Source organism: Lagenorhynchus albirostris, chromosome 1 (genome assembly GCF_949774975.1).
Source record: "Lagenorhynchus albirostris chromosome 1, mLagAlb1.1, whole genome shotgun sequence".
Taxonomy (NCBI): domain Eukaryota; kingdom Metazoa; phylum Chordata; class Mammalia; order Artiodactyla; family Delphinidae; genus Lagenorhynchus; species Lagenorhynchus albirostris.
Genome location: NC_083095.1, coordinates 2,543,922 through 2,560,601, shown reverse-complemented (window position 1 = coordinate 2,560,601; position 16,680 = coordinate 2,543,922). Strand labels below are relative to the sequence as shown.

At 49.5% G+C, this 16,680-nt stretch overlaps 1 protein-coding gene across 2 annotated transcripts in view; it reads right to left on the bottom strand.

Annotated features, from left to right (window-relative positions):
* The window catches only part of CDC42BPB (CDC42 binding protein kinase beta), a 114,571-nt gene that overhangs the window by 33,450 nt on the left and 64,441 nt on the right, over positions 1-16,680 (bottom strand). For both annotated transcript variants that reach the window (XR_009541697.1, XM_060155691.1), the window contains exons 6-12: positions 9,860-9,953; positions 7,825-8,025; positions 5,853-6,101; positions 4,394-4,473; positions 2,330-2,496; positions 2,131-2,250; positions 1,117-1,250 (exon numbers count right to left, since the gene is read on the bottom strand). Coding sequence is in view for 1 of the 2 variants with exons in the window: in XM_060155691.1 (XP_060011674.1) it covers positions 1,117-1,250; positions 2,131-2,250; positions 2,330-2,496; positions 4,394-4,473; positions 5,853-6,101; positions 7,825-8,025; positions 9,860-9,953 (1,045 nt within the window). In the remaining variant the exon portion in view is untranslated. The remainder of the gene's footprint in view (positions 1-1,116; positions 1,251-2,130; positions 2,251-2,329; positions 2,497-4,393; positions 4,474-5,852; positions 6,102-7,824; positions 8,026-9,859; positions 9,954-16,680) is intronic.

Sequence of the window (16,680 nt, the reverse complement as noted above, 5' to 3'; positions counted from 1 at the left end):
TGTCTTCCACGGTATTAAGGGGTTAGAGTGACAGCAGATCTGGTTACAGGCTGTAGCCACAGCCCCGAGAACTGACCTTCCTGGAAAAAGCCCTTTGTTTGTCCCAGCGCAGCCTGAAGAAGCCCACCTGAGACCAGTGAGCCCCTCCTATGATGTGAGCAGCTTGCTCACAGAGGCAAGTCTGGCCCAGGAATTTCGACCTCTCCCCTGTGTCATCCACGCAACCACCAAGCGCGAATCTGGTCGCCAATCTGCTTACTTAAACCCAGCAGATCAGACAAGAGCACATTATATACAGAAGTGCTTAAGATTTCAATCAAAGTAAAGAACCGTATAAAAACAATCTGCTCCCTGCAGCCGATCCCTTGACAGCTGGGCTGCTCGGTCGCCGTGGCACCTGCTGGCCTGCGGCTGGGAGCAGCAGGATCTGAGCAGGCTGGAGGGCAGCTCCCGCCACAGGGAAGAGAGGCCCCTGTGGACCTGCCCACTGCAAGTTTCTCCAGCCCACCTGCGCCTCTGAGACGAAGCCCTGCAGGTGGTACGATACCACGGGGAACGGAAATCCTGCTCGATTCAGAAAACAGACCCCAACCACAGGGTCAACAACCGAGTGTACCTTAAGAAACATGGTCCTCACCGGTGTGAACATACTGCTGTCTGGACACAGCTGGAAGTGTCTCACTGAAAATCAATGTCATAAAGGAGCTATGGCCTCTTTCGCAAAGCCTTGCCAGAGCTGCAGGCCGGGCAGGAAGGACAGGGACTCTGTCCTTCCTGCTCGGGTGAGGACACGCGCCCTACGCCAGCTGGGTCAGCGCAGGGAAAGCCCTCAGCCCTCACACGGGGATGCTGCCCGCTCAGCAGGCCCGTGTCCGAGGTTAAAGACGACGACCGGGAAGTGCGCCCGTGGAGCCACGGCGCTGAGGAGCACCCGCGACCACGACTGGCCCCACGGTAACCGGGCGCCAGTTGGGCTCCGTGTGAGCCTCGGCAGCAGGGGCCAGGATCTGCACGCAGGCGAGGGGCCTGGACATCCTCGAACACGCGCACGGACTCAACCTCACACTCTGCAAGATCACGTAAGCCTCTCTCACGCAAACGAGGCCTCTTGACTACCTTGTGGAAATCCTCCTTTTCCTGCCGCACCAGGCGGTACTGCTTCTCCAGGCCTTTCAGTCGATGCGTGGAATCCTCGTGCTCCTGGCGAAGAGTCACCGTGTCCTCAAGCTGTCGCTCGAGCCTATTTGAATCTGAGCAAAAGAGAAAAGAAAGCGTATTCCCTTACACGCAAAACTTTGTGATCTGACCTACTGACAGGGAATTATTTAATAATCCCAAATGCCCTCGAGGCTTTTTTGACATTCTCTCTCAGGCACGCACATGGCCGCCTGCACACCTGAGCAGACCCAGCAGACTTGGCTCTGCCCCTCTGTCTACGCACCCTTCCCCGGGACCGTGAGCCCCAGGGCGGCATGCGCCTCTCTGTCTCGCCCTTGCTCCCTGTGTGCGCCAGCGCAGTGCAGCCGAGTGGTGCAGGAGGGTTTTAGTAAGTAATGGACTCAATGGAAGCCCTTTTCTGGATCGGGATAGTGGGTCCCAGATAGGAAACAGACAGAAGGCAATTGACTCGGGTTTGATTTGAGATGAGAGTCAAGTGCAGCAGCAACCATGTGTCAGGGAAACGGTTAAGACTTAAAGGTGACTTGAGTCTTCAGGAAGCTCTGATAACCTAGGAGCCACAAAACACACACTCTCGTGACAATAGAACCAGCATCTAAAACACTGGAAAGTGAGTACAGCCACTGAGGGAAGCTTCAGAAAGGAAAGTTATGGCAATTCTGTCTTAGAGTGACAAAGAGGAGAATTAAGAGAGAGAAATGCAAAATATTCTGAGAGTTTATGCATAAAATATTAAGAACTGATTCTAGCTGTAACTATAACATTATAGTATTAGAGTTAAGCAAGTTGGAGAAATGATTTTAAATAAGCTGGCAAAACACCAGAACTCTCTGCTAAAGTTTAACCTTTTTCCCCTGCTTTTCCATCCAATGAAAAGGACTCTGAAAATTTTCTTGGCAGAGACGAATGCCCAAGAACAGAGACTAAGCAGTTTGACTTTAGAACACTTACCTGCTATTTTGTTCTTCAAACGTTCGATTTCTTCGTTCAGCTTTTTGATCTCTTTATCCCGGGCTGAACTGCCCAGGGCCCGGGCCGAGCCGTGGAGGGACTGGACGGTCTGGGTGGACTCTGGGGAAGAGACACACATGAGTGCAGGCCCACGGCAGCGGCAAGCAGGCCCCACTGCAGAGGCCCCGCTGCCACTCACCCTGCAGCTTCCTGCTCAGCTCCAGCCTCTCCTGTTCCAGCCTCCGGATCCTCCTCTCATAGGCTTCAACCTGCAGGCTGTTCTCCAAATCCCGCTGCACACCCTCGTCTTTGGTTAACGTACTGGACTGCATTATGCTCTTCAGAGAGCCCCGGTCAGAAAAACAGCTGCAAATAAAGCAACAGGGTTTTCTGATCTACTGAGAATTTACAGTGATTCCATTAGCATTTAAAAACTTCCTGGGGTAAAAGATAAGCCTTTTTAAATTGGCAAACAAAAACACTTGTGAAAAGACTTTATTGTTTATGGAGCCAAAATTAGACAAGAGTCTTCCTTCCTGCAAATGACTGGGTGACAACGGGCAGCGAAGAGGGACGCCCTCAGAGCTGGTCAGAGACATTGCCTCTGCAGGGGAGGGGACGTTAATTTCTTTCTTTCTTGTTGAAGTACTGTTGATTTACAATGCTGTGTTAGTACAGAGCATAACTTCTAAATCATCGCGTCCACTCAACCAGACACTGAAAAGAGAAGGCCTTCTGCATGAGGAGCTGGGCTGGTGGGGCCTGGCTGGGCTCAGGCAGAGGCTTCCCAGGACGCTCACCCTGGAGCCTGCAGCAAAGTGAGTCGGCGAGGGCACGCTGGCTCCACGCTGACTGGAGACAGTTCCTTCAACCCTCCGGGGCTCATCTTCCCCCGAAGACTGAACACCCTGTAAGGTTCCTTCAATTCCAGCACTCTCACCAGCACAGATAAGCTCCTCACCAACGACCAGCCGACTCACAACACACAGACTAAGGCCGAGGATGGTTCTCTCCATCAGAGCTTAACTCGGGGACAGGTTACTTAGTTCCTCTTGCATTTAACGTGACAGTGACGTCAGGGACGTCTCTGAGTCCTACAATGCATGCAGCGAGGCACCCACTGTGCACGCGCAAGCACACACACACTCACAGGAGGGGCTGGCTGGTGTTTCTCAAAGGTGGCCCGAGGGTGCTGTGCCGGCTGGCACTGCCGGGGTCCGGGGTCCGTTCCAGGAGGAGGTCCCTGGACCCAACCCAACACACCTGAGCCTCGGTCGCGGGGACGGGGCTGGGATCCACAGGTGTGATAAGCACCCAGTGAACCGAATGCAGTGGAAGGTCTAGCGCCTCTGCAGAGGGGCTAATAAATCAACACGCCCAGCACGCCCTGGAACGCCTCCTTCTTGGCTGGAAGGCATGTACCGTAACTTTGGCTTACGTGCTGTTTAACTCCGGCATCCACACCTAAAGAGAGTTTCTACAAGCTTGAGCACAAGTACCCCTCTTCTGCAAGGAATCTGTACCACTTCAGGCACCGTGGCAGCTCCATTTGTTTTATTTTACCCGCCTTTCTTCCTAACCCCTCTCTTCTTGGCCCAGTTTCCTTTTAAAAGCAAGTTAGAGCGTCTCCGGCAACGCAAGTCTGCCAGAGGCCCATTCGAGACAGAGGCCGACGCAGACAAACGCCAGCCGGGGCTCCCGGGGCTGGAGCCACATGTGGGGCTCGTGCTCTCAGCTCTGGCGGGGACTGTGCTGCAGCCCCACCCATGGGAGCGACGGGGCCGTGGCTAAGAGCCCTGCAAACGCGAGTGGGAGCCCTGATGAAGGTGGCGCTCAGCCGGGCGTGAATGGACACCGCGCCACTAACTGCAGCCACTGATGTCCCATCGGCACAAATCCTGCCAGTGCCGATGGCCTACAGAGATCAGGCGCCAGCAAACCATGGCCCGAGGGCCAAATCCTCTCGAGCCTGCTTTTGTACCTCCCATAAGTTGAAAATGGTTTTTACGTTTTTAATGGGTTGTTAAAAAAGAAAAGTATACAACAGAGATCTCAAAGCCTAAAGTATGTGCTACCAGGCCCTTTACGGAGAAAGTCTGCCGACCCCGCTATACGTGGCATCACGTGCAGCACCAGGTGTGCACTTTTAAAGGACAAAGCCATCTGGCGCTCCCGTAAGCACAGCCCTCTCAGCACTCGGACTGCTCACCCCCCCGGGGGGGAAGGCTCCTGCTCTGCAGCTGAGCGATAAATGCTGACATACCTTTCCGTGGTGAATGTAAAACCGATGAATGGCAAATGTAATCCAGAAAAGCCCGTATGAGAACCAGGAGGTAATATTTCCTGCGCAAGAACACACACAACATAAACGAAATTATGTTCAAACAAATGGCAAACAAGGGAGAAAAAGTATTACCCCAGGATGAACTCAAGAGTGCAGCGGGGAGAACGGAGGGCGCTTCTGGAATGTTGCCTCCATGGTGCCACCTGCATGGGGCCAGGTACCGGCAGGTCCACTTCCCGCTCCTGGCAGGGGCCAAAGCGTGACGCAGTTAAGGGGATAAACCCACTGCTTCTGATGATCATAATGGCACGGGTCCAACTTGGATCAGGCTGCTGACTGTGAACCTTCTAAAGCGGCAGGATCCCCACTCACCGTGAGCCGGGGCAGGGAGGAGTGGGGGACCCGGGGCAGGGGCGTGGGCTCTGGGTTCTTGGCCTGAAACAGAGGCCAAGGTAAGAGGCAGGGTTTGGAACCCAAAGGTGGACTATTTTAGACAGGTTTACTACAACTCTATTTTTCAATATGCGGGTCCTTCTCTATTAAAAATAAAAGCAAAGTTATTTATCTGGAGAATTGCAGTGTGGAAACAGTTTCTCTGAAGTCCAGGAAAAATCCTTTCAACAATGATAATACTTTTCTCACATCATCTAAACGTCAGCTCTTATTTTACTAAGAAAAAGTCTGTAGGGAATAATCAAGATTTTTCTTTTACTTGGTTGAAACCTCAGTTTCTCTATCCCCAAACAAAGACACACGTATAGACTAATAAGGCTGAGTTTGATGACGCCAAAATAGTTTTACAGCATATGAGCAAAACTCTCTGGGGGCCAAAGGTATACTGACAAGTGCATCAGAGGCCCTGACAGAAAAGGTCAGACACCAGAGGGTCCCAGGGCCACATCCCAACTTGAAAAACCCACGACCTGAAACATCAGCAACTCAAAATCGGCCCATCACCACTGTCACTCCTGACTTCCTGAGGCATAAGGAAACATTCACGCACACGCTGAACACACGTGATGGCAAGAAGTCTGGACGTCCTCACGCACAGCGTCAGTGAGAAGGACCGGAAACCCTGAGGCCCACGTACTACCTGTGGGGCCGCAGGCGGGCTCCTGGCGGTGGTGACAACGGAAGTGACGTTCTAATGTGATAACGTACCTGACGCTGTTTCGCAAAGGTACAAAGCCATGAAGATAAAAGTAATTCTGATGAATTCTAAAACAAAACAGCTATTTAATAACTCCATTTTACTCAAATTGAGTAACCCATCATTTTAAAAACGGGATGTTAAGGACCAAGCCATAGGCTGGGATAAAAGGTACATTTTCTTGAGACAACTGCCAAAACTTCTGGAGCCCAGCACAGTTCTAAGATTCGCCACCTCCAAGGCGAGCGACCCCCTGGGGTGCGACACGGGGACGGCCGCTGCACTTACAGCGTTCCTCAGCACGTCGTCATCCACGTCAAAGTTGGACGTGTCGGAAGGACTGCTCACATCCGGGATGTAAGGGGCTTCCAGGTTTCGTATATTTTCCCAGTTCAGTCCTTGGAAAAACGCGTGCTTCTTGAAGTCCTCCACCCCATTCTGTCCCAGCCGGCGCTCCCTACTGCAGATCAGCCTCTGGATGAGGTCTTTCGCCTCCTCGGACACGTCTGTGACGTGGGATGGGAACTGAAACCGCTCCTGGAGGGGGAAGGGGGCAAATCAGGGGACACGTGATGAAAACACTCAGAAAAATCTAAGGTGCACAGACATCACAGGGAACAGAGTAGAAACAACAGCTCCAAAGCAACAGTCACTTTTTATTTCATGGTAACTAAGTGCAACCAAAGCTAATGAAGCCTAATTCCAGAAAAGCAAACATAAAAATCATAAGTCTTGCTGGTTTTCCTCATGGCAGACTTGTTACCACATTGCACATAAATTAAAACAGTGATAAATTTTCACCTATCAAGGTGGCGAAGAATGCTGACAACAGGCTGTGGGTGGGAGAGAAACCGGCACAGTCTTTCAGAACGCATTTTGCCAACAGCTGTGGCAGTTCCACCTCCAAAAATTTAGTCTAGAGAAACGGTCCCAAAGAGAAACATAACATGTTCATGATGCCATTCTATTCTGACCAAGAAAACTGAAAAGTACCTAAATGCTCATCAAAAAGGGACTTGTTAAAACAAGATACGGTGCACACATACACAGAGAGCAAGGTCCACCTCCGCGTGCTGACAGAAAGAGGACCAAAACCCCGGCCATACGCGATGTGATGCCATTTATCTAAATGCCAACCCCCCACGCCAGCTTAAGTCCACAAGGCCACATACCACCATGGCACAGTGGGCCTGAGCACTGAGCCGCCCCTGCTGTCCAGGGCTACAGTGGAGACTGAATAAAAGAACCAAGAGACCACTAGGCCAGGCCCCACAGGCGGCAGGCGCTTGGAAACAGCAGGTCTCGCTGAGAAGTATACGGGGTGTTTTCACCATCTATTTACTGCATGCACTTTTGCATGTCTGAAGTTTTTATAGTAAGTATATATTAATTTATAAATAAAAAATTATTTCTACTTTGGGAAAAGTGTTTTTTTAAAAAACAGTATAACTTGCTTTGATTTAAACAGAAGACCCTTTACCACTTTAGTGTTAATCTGCTCCCTATTTGAGCAAATAAAGGGAGACACGGCTGCAGGACAGATGGCAGACAAGTGGGAACCTTGCTGGGGTGTGTGAATGACAGAGCAGGTGGGGAAAAAAAGAATGCTGTAAGCAAACAGGCAGAAAGGATGAAACTGGCATTAGAAAGACATTTGATAAGGAGTATGAAGAAAAAATACAGATGACAAAAACATTAGATGGAAGAAGAAATAATAAACAGAAAAACGAAGCAAACAGAAGAAAGCAATGTTGAAGTGAGAAATGAACAGCTGGGAAAAGGAAAGGGGAAAAATAAGAGGAAAAGAAATAGGATCAAGAAAGGACTAAGAACGCTACTATGTTGAGATGTGTGATCTGTTCATGACAACTGACTTCTGGGCAAACAGGTTTGAGAGTCTGAGCTGGCATCTGGTGGATCCAGACGCACAGGTCAAAGTGGTCAGTGGGCCACCCTCTCTGGCAATTCCCACCCCACACGGCACCGCGGGTACCTGCGTTTTCCTACCGAAGCCCGCTTCTCCTGCAGCGATCCTGGCCTGATGAACCCGTCACCCTCCGCCAGGAAACAGAAGCATCCTTGGAACCTCCCCTCCCACCCAGCCTTCTGTGTCAGCAGCCTGTGCAGACTCCCGTCTGGCTGCCCAGCCTACTCCACCCCGTCCCTCTTCCCCAGTGACTCCCCCTCAGGCTGCCTCCCTTGCCTTGGGGCCTGCGCCTCGGGACTAGAACAAACAGGGTGTGGAAATGTGACAGCTTACTTCATGGTTCATGATCTTTCCATAGGTCTCCACAAGGGATTCTGCATAAAACGGTGTTTCTCCATAAAGCATCTCGTACATGCAGACACCTAGAGACCACCAGTCGCACTCGGGGCCGTACTTGCCCATGCCGTCCTCCATCGCCTGCAGGATCTCTGGGGAGATGTAGTCAGGGGTGCCCACGGCCACAGAGGACTGCACCTTAGGGGAGAGGGCGGTTGGTGTTGAAGGGAAACCCTAGGGCATCTCTACTTTCAAACTCCTAATTATTTTCTCTAAAACAGGGACAGCAGATGATGAAATCATCATGGAATAAAACTGGCACCTGATCACGATTTAAAAACCTAAGAATTCAAAACTCAATGCAAATAAGTGTTGCTACAGCACTAAACAGAGGCAGTGTCCGGAATGCACGGGACTCTTGCAGGCTGGGTCTTTCAACGCCCAAAGGCCCACCAAGCCTCCACATGGCACTGAAGACACACATTCTCCACTGCGGCTCGAAGTGTGGTCCAAGGACCATGTGCATCAGCCCAACCCTTCTCAGACCTTCATGCAGGGACACCATATACCTGTGAGACAGAGATTCTAAGACACTGCATTTCTAACATGCTCCCAGGGGACGTCCAGGCTGCTCACCACATCCTACCCTCTGGCCCCCAAACAGGAACGTCTGGAAGTAGGTCCAGGGATCAGCTGGGTGCCTGGACACTCCCTACATGGGGCACTGGGAATGGACCTGAACGTAGCGACACCTCTATGGAGGGCTACAACTGGTGAGGTGGCAACCATCCCGGAGAAGGCAAGGGTGCTGCGCAGGCTGAGAGGTCACAGACCGGCCTCAGAGCACGTGGAGTGCACAGGCCTGAGGGTCAGGCAGGACATGGAGACAACAATCCAGAAGGCCCGTCTGCACAAAGACCAGGCTCTCCCTGGGTGCCAGCCCCAGAGCCATCTGAATGACTCAGCGGGGAGTCCTCAGGAGCTCTGACCGGGCAGCAGGGCAACAGCCGTCGGGAGCTATCGCAGGGTGAGTGCCACCGGGACGGGAGTGCCATGCAGGTAAGAGAGGTGACCAACGCTCCGGCTCAGACCAAGGCCACTGCTCCCGTCGTTACAAGACTGGCTTCGGGGACAGCACCAATATATCAATCAACGCGTGGTCAAGACTTCCAGAAATAAGAGACTGGCTTTGTGGAGAGAAAGTGAGTAAATCGCTTCGCTCATTTCAAAACACTGTCAAGTGATGCCAGTTTTACAGGTTCCTTTACTGCTGCTTGAAAACTCACAGTAAGAAGGGGGGCGGGGGTCTGCTCTCCTCTGGAGAAGTAGTTGCATTAGACTTTATGATATGTGTAGATTCTAAAGAAAAGTCTCCCAAACACCTCACACTGAAACTGTGACAAGGGCCGCAAGGGAGAACGCAGATGACTCCCTAACGCACTGGAAGCCGCTGGCTGGAAGCAGCTGAGTGAGGTGCAGCAGCCCCACCTGAGGCCACTCAGCCAGCGTGCTGGTCCAGCTGAGGCCCAAGCCCAGCCTCCTGGTGACGGCCCCTCCGGGGAGGTCCTCCTGCTGTGCAGGGAGTGTCCGTTGGCCCTTGGAACAGGGGTATCAAGGCCCCCATTTCTACATCTGCAACACCCCTGGCTGACAGGAAGTCCCGCCCCAGACGGAAACGAGAATGCACCAGTTAAGACCCAGCTAAGGTCTGTCCACCTGGCAGGCCTGTGAAGCGAGGACCCAAGGGCTGCCTCCCTTTCACTGCCGTGCTGGCATGCTTTTAGCTGCCTAGGGATCTGAGGAAACCTGACAGCCCCCTTAGAAGGCATGCGTGTTACTTTTGAAAACATAAAAAACAAAGATGTCTTAAACTAAATAGAAAATTTCAAGTGTCTCCTAAGTGCATTCGTCTTAATTTACATTAATAAACGTGGTTTCTTAATTGTATCTCAAATTGAAAATGTAAATAAGCCCCTTCTAATTGCAAGCAAACCCCAAAACCAAATGGAAAATCTCCAACAAAAATACCTACAGTTCCATCATCATTCATCTTCAAACACGATCCAAAGTCAGCCAGGCGGATATGACCATTCACATCCAAAAGGACATTGTCAGGTTTAATGTCTCTGTTAGTAAAATAAATACATAAATTAACCATTTCCATGCAACACATCAGGTAGGTCAAAGCCCTTAACTGGTAGCGGATCAGCGGGGGAAACGCTAGCATCAGTCATGACAGCTGTAACAATCCAAGAAAACATCCCCGTGATGACGCAGTCGGGCGTGGCAGCAGCAGTCACCACCAGCGCTCACTCCTGCACAGCAGTTAACCCCCCATTACCACGCTGAGACACCGTTACTGTTCCCACCCACCCACCCAGCCTGCGAACCAATGCTTCCAGAGCACCTGCCTCGTGCCAGGCGCTGCTCTTGAGCCCGGGCCTACGACAGTACCAAGACGGCGCTGCCCTGCCTTCACGAAGCCTCACACCAGCTGGGGTGTCAGGAAATGAACATGCAAATGCACAGATATGCACATGGTCTTGGCATCCCTGAGTACAATCCACAGGGCAAGTGCTACAAAGAAACAGGAGGAGATACAAAAAGAGGTAGAGGGACAGAGTGTGAAGCGAGTCAACGTGGCCGTTACCACTGAGAAGAGACGCCTGAGCAACTGGGGCAAAACAGCTACAGACCAACAAAGCACCACGTACGCCAAAACTGTATTTTAGAGACAACAGCAGGGAAGCTCCAGAGTGGAGCAGTCTGCCCAGTTACACAGCAGCAGGAAAGTAAACTGTCCCACTAAACCCGTGGTCTTACTGACGGTTCTTCTGTGCACTTGCCAACACCAGGCAGGGATGGGGGGACGGCAGGGTGGACTTTAAGGAACTAGCCCTCCTTCCTGGCAGAATAAGCTTATGCGACTGGAAAAGCCACATAAGCACGAAAAGGAACAGAAACTTTAAAAGCAGAGGAAGACATTCACCAAGAAGAGTACAAGGATGTTTCCAGCAGCACAACTTGTAATAGCCACAAAGTGAGATCCACCTAACGTCCACCTGCAGGAGACAGGTAAAGCAGCGGGCTGTCCTCACGTGACAGAATGCTACATCTCAATGAAAACACACAGGAGCACCAACTACTCCCAACACAACAGACGAGTCTCACAAAGAAATGTGAGCAAAAGATGATGACAATTCTTACCCCAAAAGAGAAACAAAGCAAAAAACCCTTCTAGCACTCCAAACGGAAATAAATCTCCTGAAATAAACACCCAAGAATATGAAAAACAAAACAATATAATCCCTCAGTGAGTCAGAAAAATAAAAACTAAGAACAGGGGACTTCCCTGGTGGTTCAGTGGTTAAGACTCCGTGCTTCCACTGCAGGGGGCGTGGGTTCAATCCCTGGTCAGGGAACTAAGATCCCACATGCCCTGCAGTGTGGCAAAACAAAAAGGAAACAAAAAAAACCTACAAACAGAACTAGACAAACATAGGGAGAAGTGAAAAGAGAGTTGATTTAACCCAGGAAAGAAATAGAAGAAAAAGACAAAATCTTAATAGAAATAAGGACTAAATTATAAGATGCCAAAGGGGAATCAATTTAAATAAAAATCTAATGAAAGGCATTGAAGAAATGGAGGAAAAGGTCTGGAAGAATAAAAATGAGACAAAGAATTAAAAAGGGTCAGAGAGAAAGTAGCTGGAGACTGAAATGGAAGACAAGCAAAGAAGGCACAACATATACATAACAGGAGTCCCTAAAGAGATCAAAACAATAAAACATAACTAACATTTGAAACTATACTCCAAGAGAACTTTCCAGAAGTAAAAAAGACCTGAATCTACAGACTAAAGGGCCCATCAAATTTAAAAATAAATAAATAAAATGTCCTGTTTTTTTGAGCCAGACAAGTTGATATGGAACCACCAACATGCAAGAATAGCTAGAAAAACACTGAAGAGAAAGAGGTATGATGGGGGGACTTGGCCGTACGTGATTTCAAGCCTCCATGATTAAAGCAGTGTGGTCCCAGAGCACAGAGAGAAAGACGACAATGGAACAGAACAGAATGTCCAGAAACAGACCAAATTCATAAAGAAACTGAGTATATAATAAAGATGTTATCTCAAATCAGTGGGCAGACACAAATAAGTTTCATGCTGGGACAACTGAAGAGCCTTTTAGTTAAAGATAAAATCAGATTCATTCTTTTTTTTTTGCGGTACGCGGGCCTCTCACTGTTGTGGCCTCTCCCGTTGCGGAGCACAGGCTCCAGATGCACAGGCTCAGCGGCCATGGCTCACGGGCCCAGCCGCTCCGCAGCATGTGGGATCTTCCCGGACCAGGGCACGAACCCGTGTCCCCTGCATCGGCAGGCGGACTCTCAACCACTGCGCCACCAGGGAAGCCCAGATCCATTCTTTATACAAGAATAAACTCCAAATGGATAAGAGATCCATACGTTAAAAATAAAACTATTAGAAGAAAACATGGGTTTTCTTTTTCTCTGGGGTTTTAAAAAAAAGTACTTCTAACTATGACTCAAAATCCCAATGTAATAAAAGACCAATAAATTTAATACATTAAAAAATCTACATGGCAAAAGACTACAATAAGCAAAATCAAAAAGCAAATGGCAAACTGGGAAAAAATATTTGCAACATATATTACAGATAAAGGGCAAATGTTTAGCAACTGAAGGGAAAAAGCTAGAAATCAGAAAAATGGGCAAATGACATGAAATAAATAACTCACACAGAAAGATATAAAAATGAAATTCAACTCCGCAAGAAAGACAAAAAAAAAAAACGAAAAAACCCAACTGTATAACCATCTCTAATCCATCAGATGGCAAAAACATAAAAATATACTATGTTGCCAAGGCTGCAACGAAACAGGCACTTTCATACATTGCTGGTAGGAACACAAAAAGGTATATCTCTACGGATGGAAACTGGCAACATCTGATAAAGTTAAAAAAAATGTTAGTATATATCTAATATGTATTTTATTTCTCTGTCGATCCAGTGATCCCACTTCTAGGAATTCACCCTAAAGACACACCGACAGTACAAAAAGATGTAGGTACAAGGTTATTCATTACTGCATTATTTATAAGCGCAAAATACTAGAAACAACCTAAATGTCCACCCACAAGAGAATTAACTATGGTACCGATACATGTGGCGTGCTGTGCAAACGTAAAAGAGAATGAAGAGCTCCATGAGCTGATACAGAATGATTTCTAGGATACGTTAAGTGAAAACAACAAGATGCGTTAAGTGCATATTTAACCATGCTACCTTCTGTTTAAGGAAAGGAGAAATAAGGAAACATGTCTGCTCATCTTGCATACACACACACACACACACACACACACACACACACACACACACGATAAACGGAAAACAAGGAACTGGTTACTTAGAAGGGGCAGGGAATGAGGTGGATGCGATAAGGAAGGAAGTGACAGTTCTGAGTATAACCTTGCTTAGTTTTGGTATTATCGAAGCATGCTTGTGTTCTACATGCTTAAAAAATGAAACGAAATCAACAAAGATGGGAAGGGGCACCTGAAATGGAAAGCTGATGAAACCAGTGAACCCAATTGTATTTCAAACCAGTAACACAACAGCACTGAAGGGAAATGGGGTAGAAAAAAAACCCCAAACCTAAGTAACTTACGGCAGAGAACCTGACACTTGCAGTTGGGAGGTGGGGTTAGGGCTAGGGTTAGGTTTGTTTTTAGTAGGATAAAAGCAGAGCGAGGGTCCCTGGTAGCTCAGGACTTCCCTGGTGGTGCAGTGGTTAAGAATCCGCCTGCCAATGCAGGGGGCACGGGTTTGAGCCCTGGTCCAGGAAGATCCCACATGCCGCAGAGCAACTAAGCCCGTGTGCCACAACTACTGAGCCTGCGCTCTAGAGCCTGCGAGCCACAACTACTGAAGCCCGTGCGCCTAGAGCCCATGCTCCACAACAAGAGAAGCCACCGCAATGAGAAGCCCGCACACCGCAACGAAGAGTAGCCCCCGCTCGCCGCAACTAGAGAAAGGCCTGCGTGCAGCAACAAAGACCCAACGCAGCCAAAAATAATAAATAAATAAACTTATAAACTATAGTAATAAAAAAAGCAGAGCAATTCTGAAGCTACTTCAGATACATGGCAGGGCTGGGCAAATGACTGGACGTGCTGGTGCTGCCGGGAGCCAGAGGAGGAGACGGAAATGGACCAGGAGAAAGCCAGAAGGGTAACTCGTGATTCCCAAATTAGACATGGGTCTGTATGTATAAATGCAGACGTGTACAGACATGCACTTTACTCTGTCCACTGAGGGGCCTAAAACAGACACCCTGTAACTCTGAGCACACCCAGCACCCAGATATGGTCTTTAAAACCATCCCCCACTAAAGGCACCAGGGTTCCTCAGAGAAGGTACGAGATGAGCCAGAAACTAAGGCAGTTCTCAAAAACGATGAGGGCATGTCAGAAACATGGGAGTCAGGTAGAAGGGGCTTCCACTGGCCAAATACAGGACAATATAAGCATAAAAAGAATTCAGACAATGACAAATTATAAACCGTTGGGGTGACAAAGGATCCAGGTACCCACACTGATAATAAATAGACAAATGGGAGAGAAGGGAGGCGCTTCAACGTGGAGTGGATCCTGGAGTTTGGAAATCGTCATTTTGCAACCATCACAGTAAAGGCTGGACCAGGCAAAAATCATCAACAGATACTAAATGTAGGGGGACACTCTGAAGAGGATGTATGCATGATCTTAAAGTGCCTCCCCACAGATTGCTTTTAGATACAAAGGGGAAAAAGTCCTAACTATGCAGCAGTGAATCACTACTTGAGTCTAAGAAGACGGGTGGGGAGGGTCTTCACAAAGGTTGCCCCTCTCCCTTTATACCCTCCAGAGGTGTTCAGCTGCTAACCATATGCGTGCACCTTTTTTCCAATGGTGTTGGTTTATCTGGGCAGCATGATTCTCTATTTAAAATATAATAACATCAATAAATGTTATTTAAAAAAAAAAACTGAATTGCCCATTTGCATGCAGGGAGGTTACAAAGAAAGGCCCTCTCAGCAAAACACCAGGGAGGCCGAGGGCAAGGACTAACCCAGAGCTCCTACCAGCAGTGCTTCTGAGCTGGGCAGGTGGTCCCCACAGCACCAACTGAGAGAGCAGCCAATCCATGAGCGGACTGTCCCCATGGGCCACCACCCTGCTTGGGACTAACCCAGCCCATTCTCCCTCCAAACCCAGCAGTGGCCGCTTTTCCAGTAGAGTCAGGGGCACAGCTGAGAAGCAGCTCCAGTCCCCCGAAAGGGCCTTTTCTCTGTCGGCTGTTGTGACTCTGGTTAAAACGGTGGAATTGGCCGGGGCGGGGCCAGGTGGGTGGGATTACAGCCCTGGACAGACTGCAGTCTGATTTTCCTTTCCTGTTCTGCCCGTGATGCGCTGAGAAGGGAGGCCCTCCCGCCCACTGCTGTCCCATTTCTGAGCGACACACAGTGCGCCCATGGGGCTTCCTACTGCAAAACCAACCCGCAGGCTCAGTGGAGGTGGCGCGGGGCTGGTCCCTGTGCCTCCATGGACGGGCCTCCGCGCCAGCCTGTCTCCTGGAGGCCCCGGGCTGCCTCTGTCTTCATCCAGGTCCTCTACTCCTACTCCACGCCTCTTCTACTCGGCTTTCTAGTTTTCCTTTTCTAAGGCCTTTCTTTTTTTTTTTTTTTTTGCATTACGCGGGCCTCTCACTGCTGTGGCCTCTCCCGTTGGGGAGCACAGGCTCCGGACGCGCAGGCTCAGCGGCCATGGCTCACGGGCCCAGCCGCTCCGCGGCATGTGGGATCCTCCCGGACCGGGGCACGAACCCGCGTCCCCTGCATCGGCAGGCGGACTCTCAGCCACTGCGCCACCAGGGAAGCCCTCTAAGGCCTTTCTCGTTCTCTGAATATTCCTTCTCTTAAAAGTGTACCTGTTCTTATTCCGATCGTAAGCTGTACGTATTCTGTTCTCTCTGGGGATGTGATTTCCCAGCTGCGCTCCTTCGTGAGCCTGTTGCTCTCCGTCTCTGCCTCTGCTGGCATCTGGGTCTGACCTCTCAGGAAGCGGCGGCACCCACCGGGGGCTGGGCTCCCAGGTCCGAGCGCCCCCTGCTTCTGGCACAGTGAGCCTCGCAGGGGTCCAGAGCCAGGGAGCAGCCGTGCCGCACGCAGCAGCCCGGCCGGCGGGGCGGCGGGCACTGCCTGAAGTCGCCAAGGCCCACATCCTCCCACGGGAAAGGGCCCCAAGCTACGGTCTGAACCACGCTCCTCAAATCCACCAGTGAGAACACTCTTGTGCTGATGAAACTCATTTACTTCTGGCCCCGCCAAATGCAGCCTCAACTTACATCCCCCTGAGACTGGGTAGGACTGACTTCCTGTATTACCTAACTTTGTGAACTGTCTAGCAAAAACGCAAAGCTTACTGTTTTCACTAGGTCATTCAAGCACTTAGTCTGAATATGGAGTTGACTTTAAGGGAAAAAAAGTTCTTGAATTATTTTAATGTTTCCTACCATGCCCAGAGATTAAAAGATAGAGCAAAACTTCTACACAACCAATTAAGAAAATGAGGAGAAAGCTTCCTAATTAGGGAAAAACAGGAAAGAATAAACTATTCAAAAGACAGTCAAATTAATTTCCCTGGAGCTCTGTGACAAATACAAAGACATTCATCTCTCTGTTGTGAATTAGGCAAAGTTCTCTCAAGAAGAGTATAAAATCTAATGTTGAAAACAACAACAATAACTGTTATAAAAGCAGGCGTAACGACATTAAAGAAAACAGGAA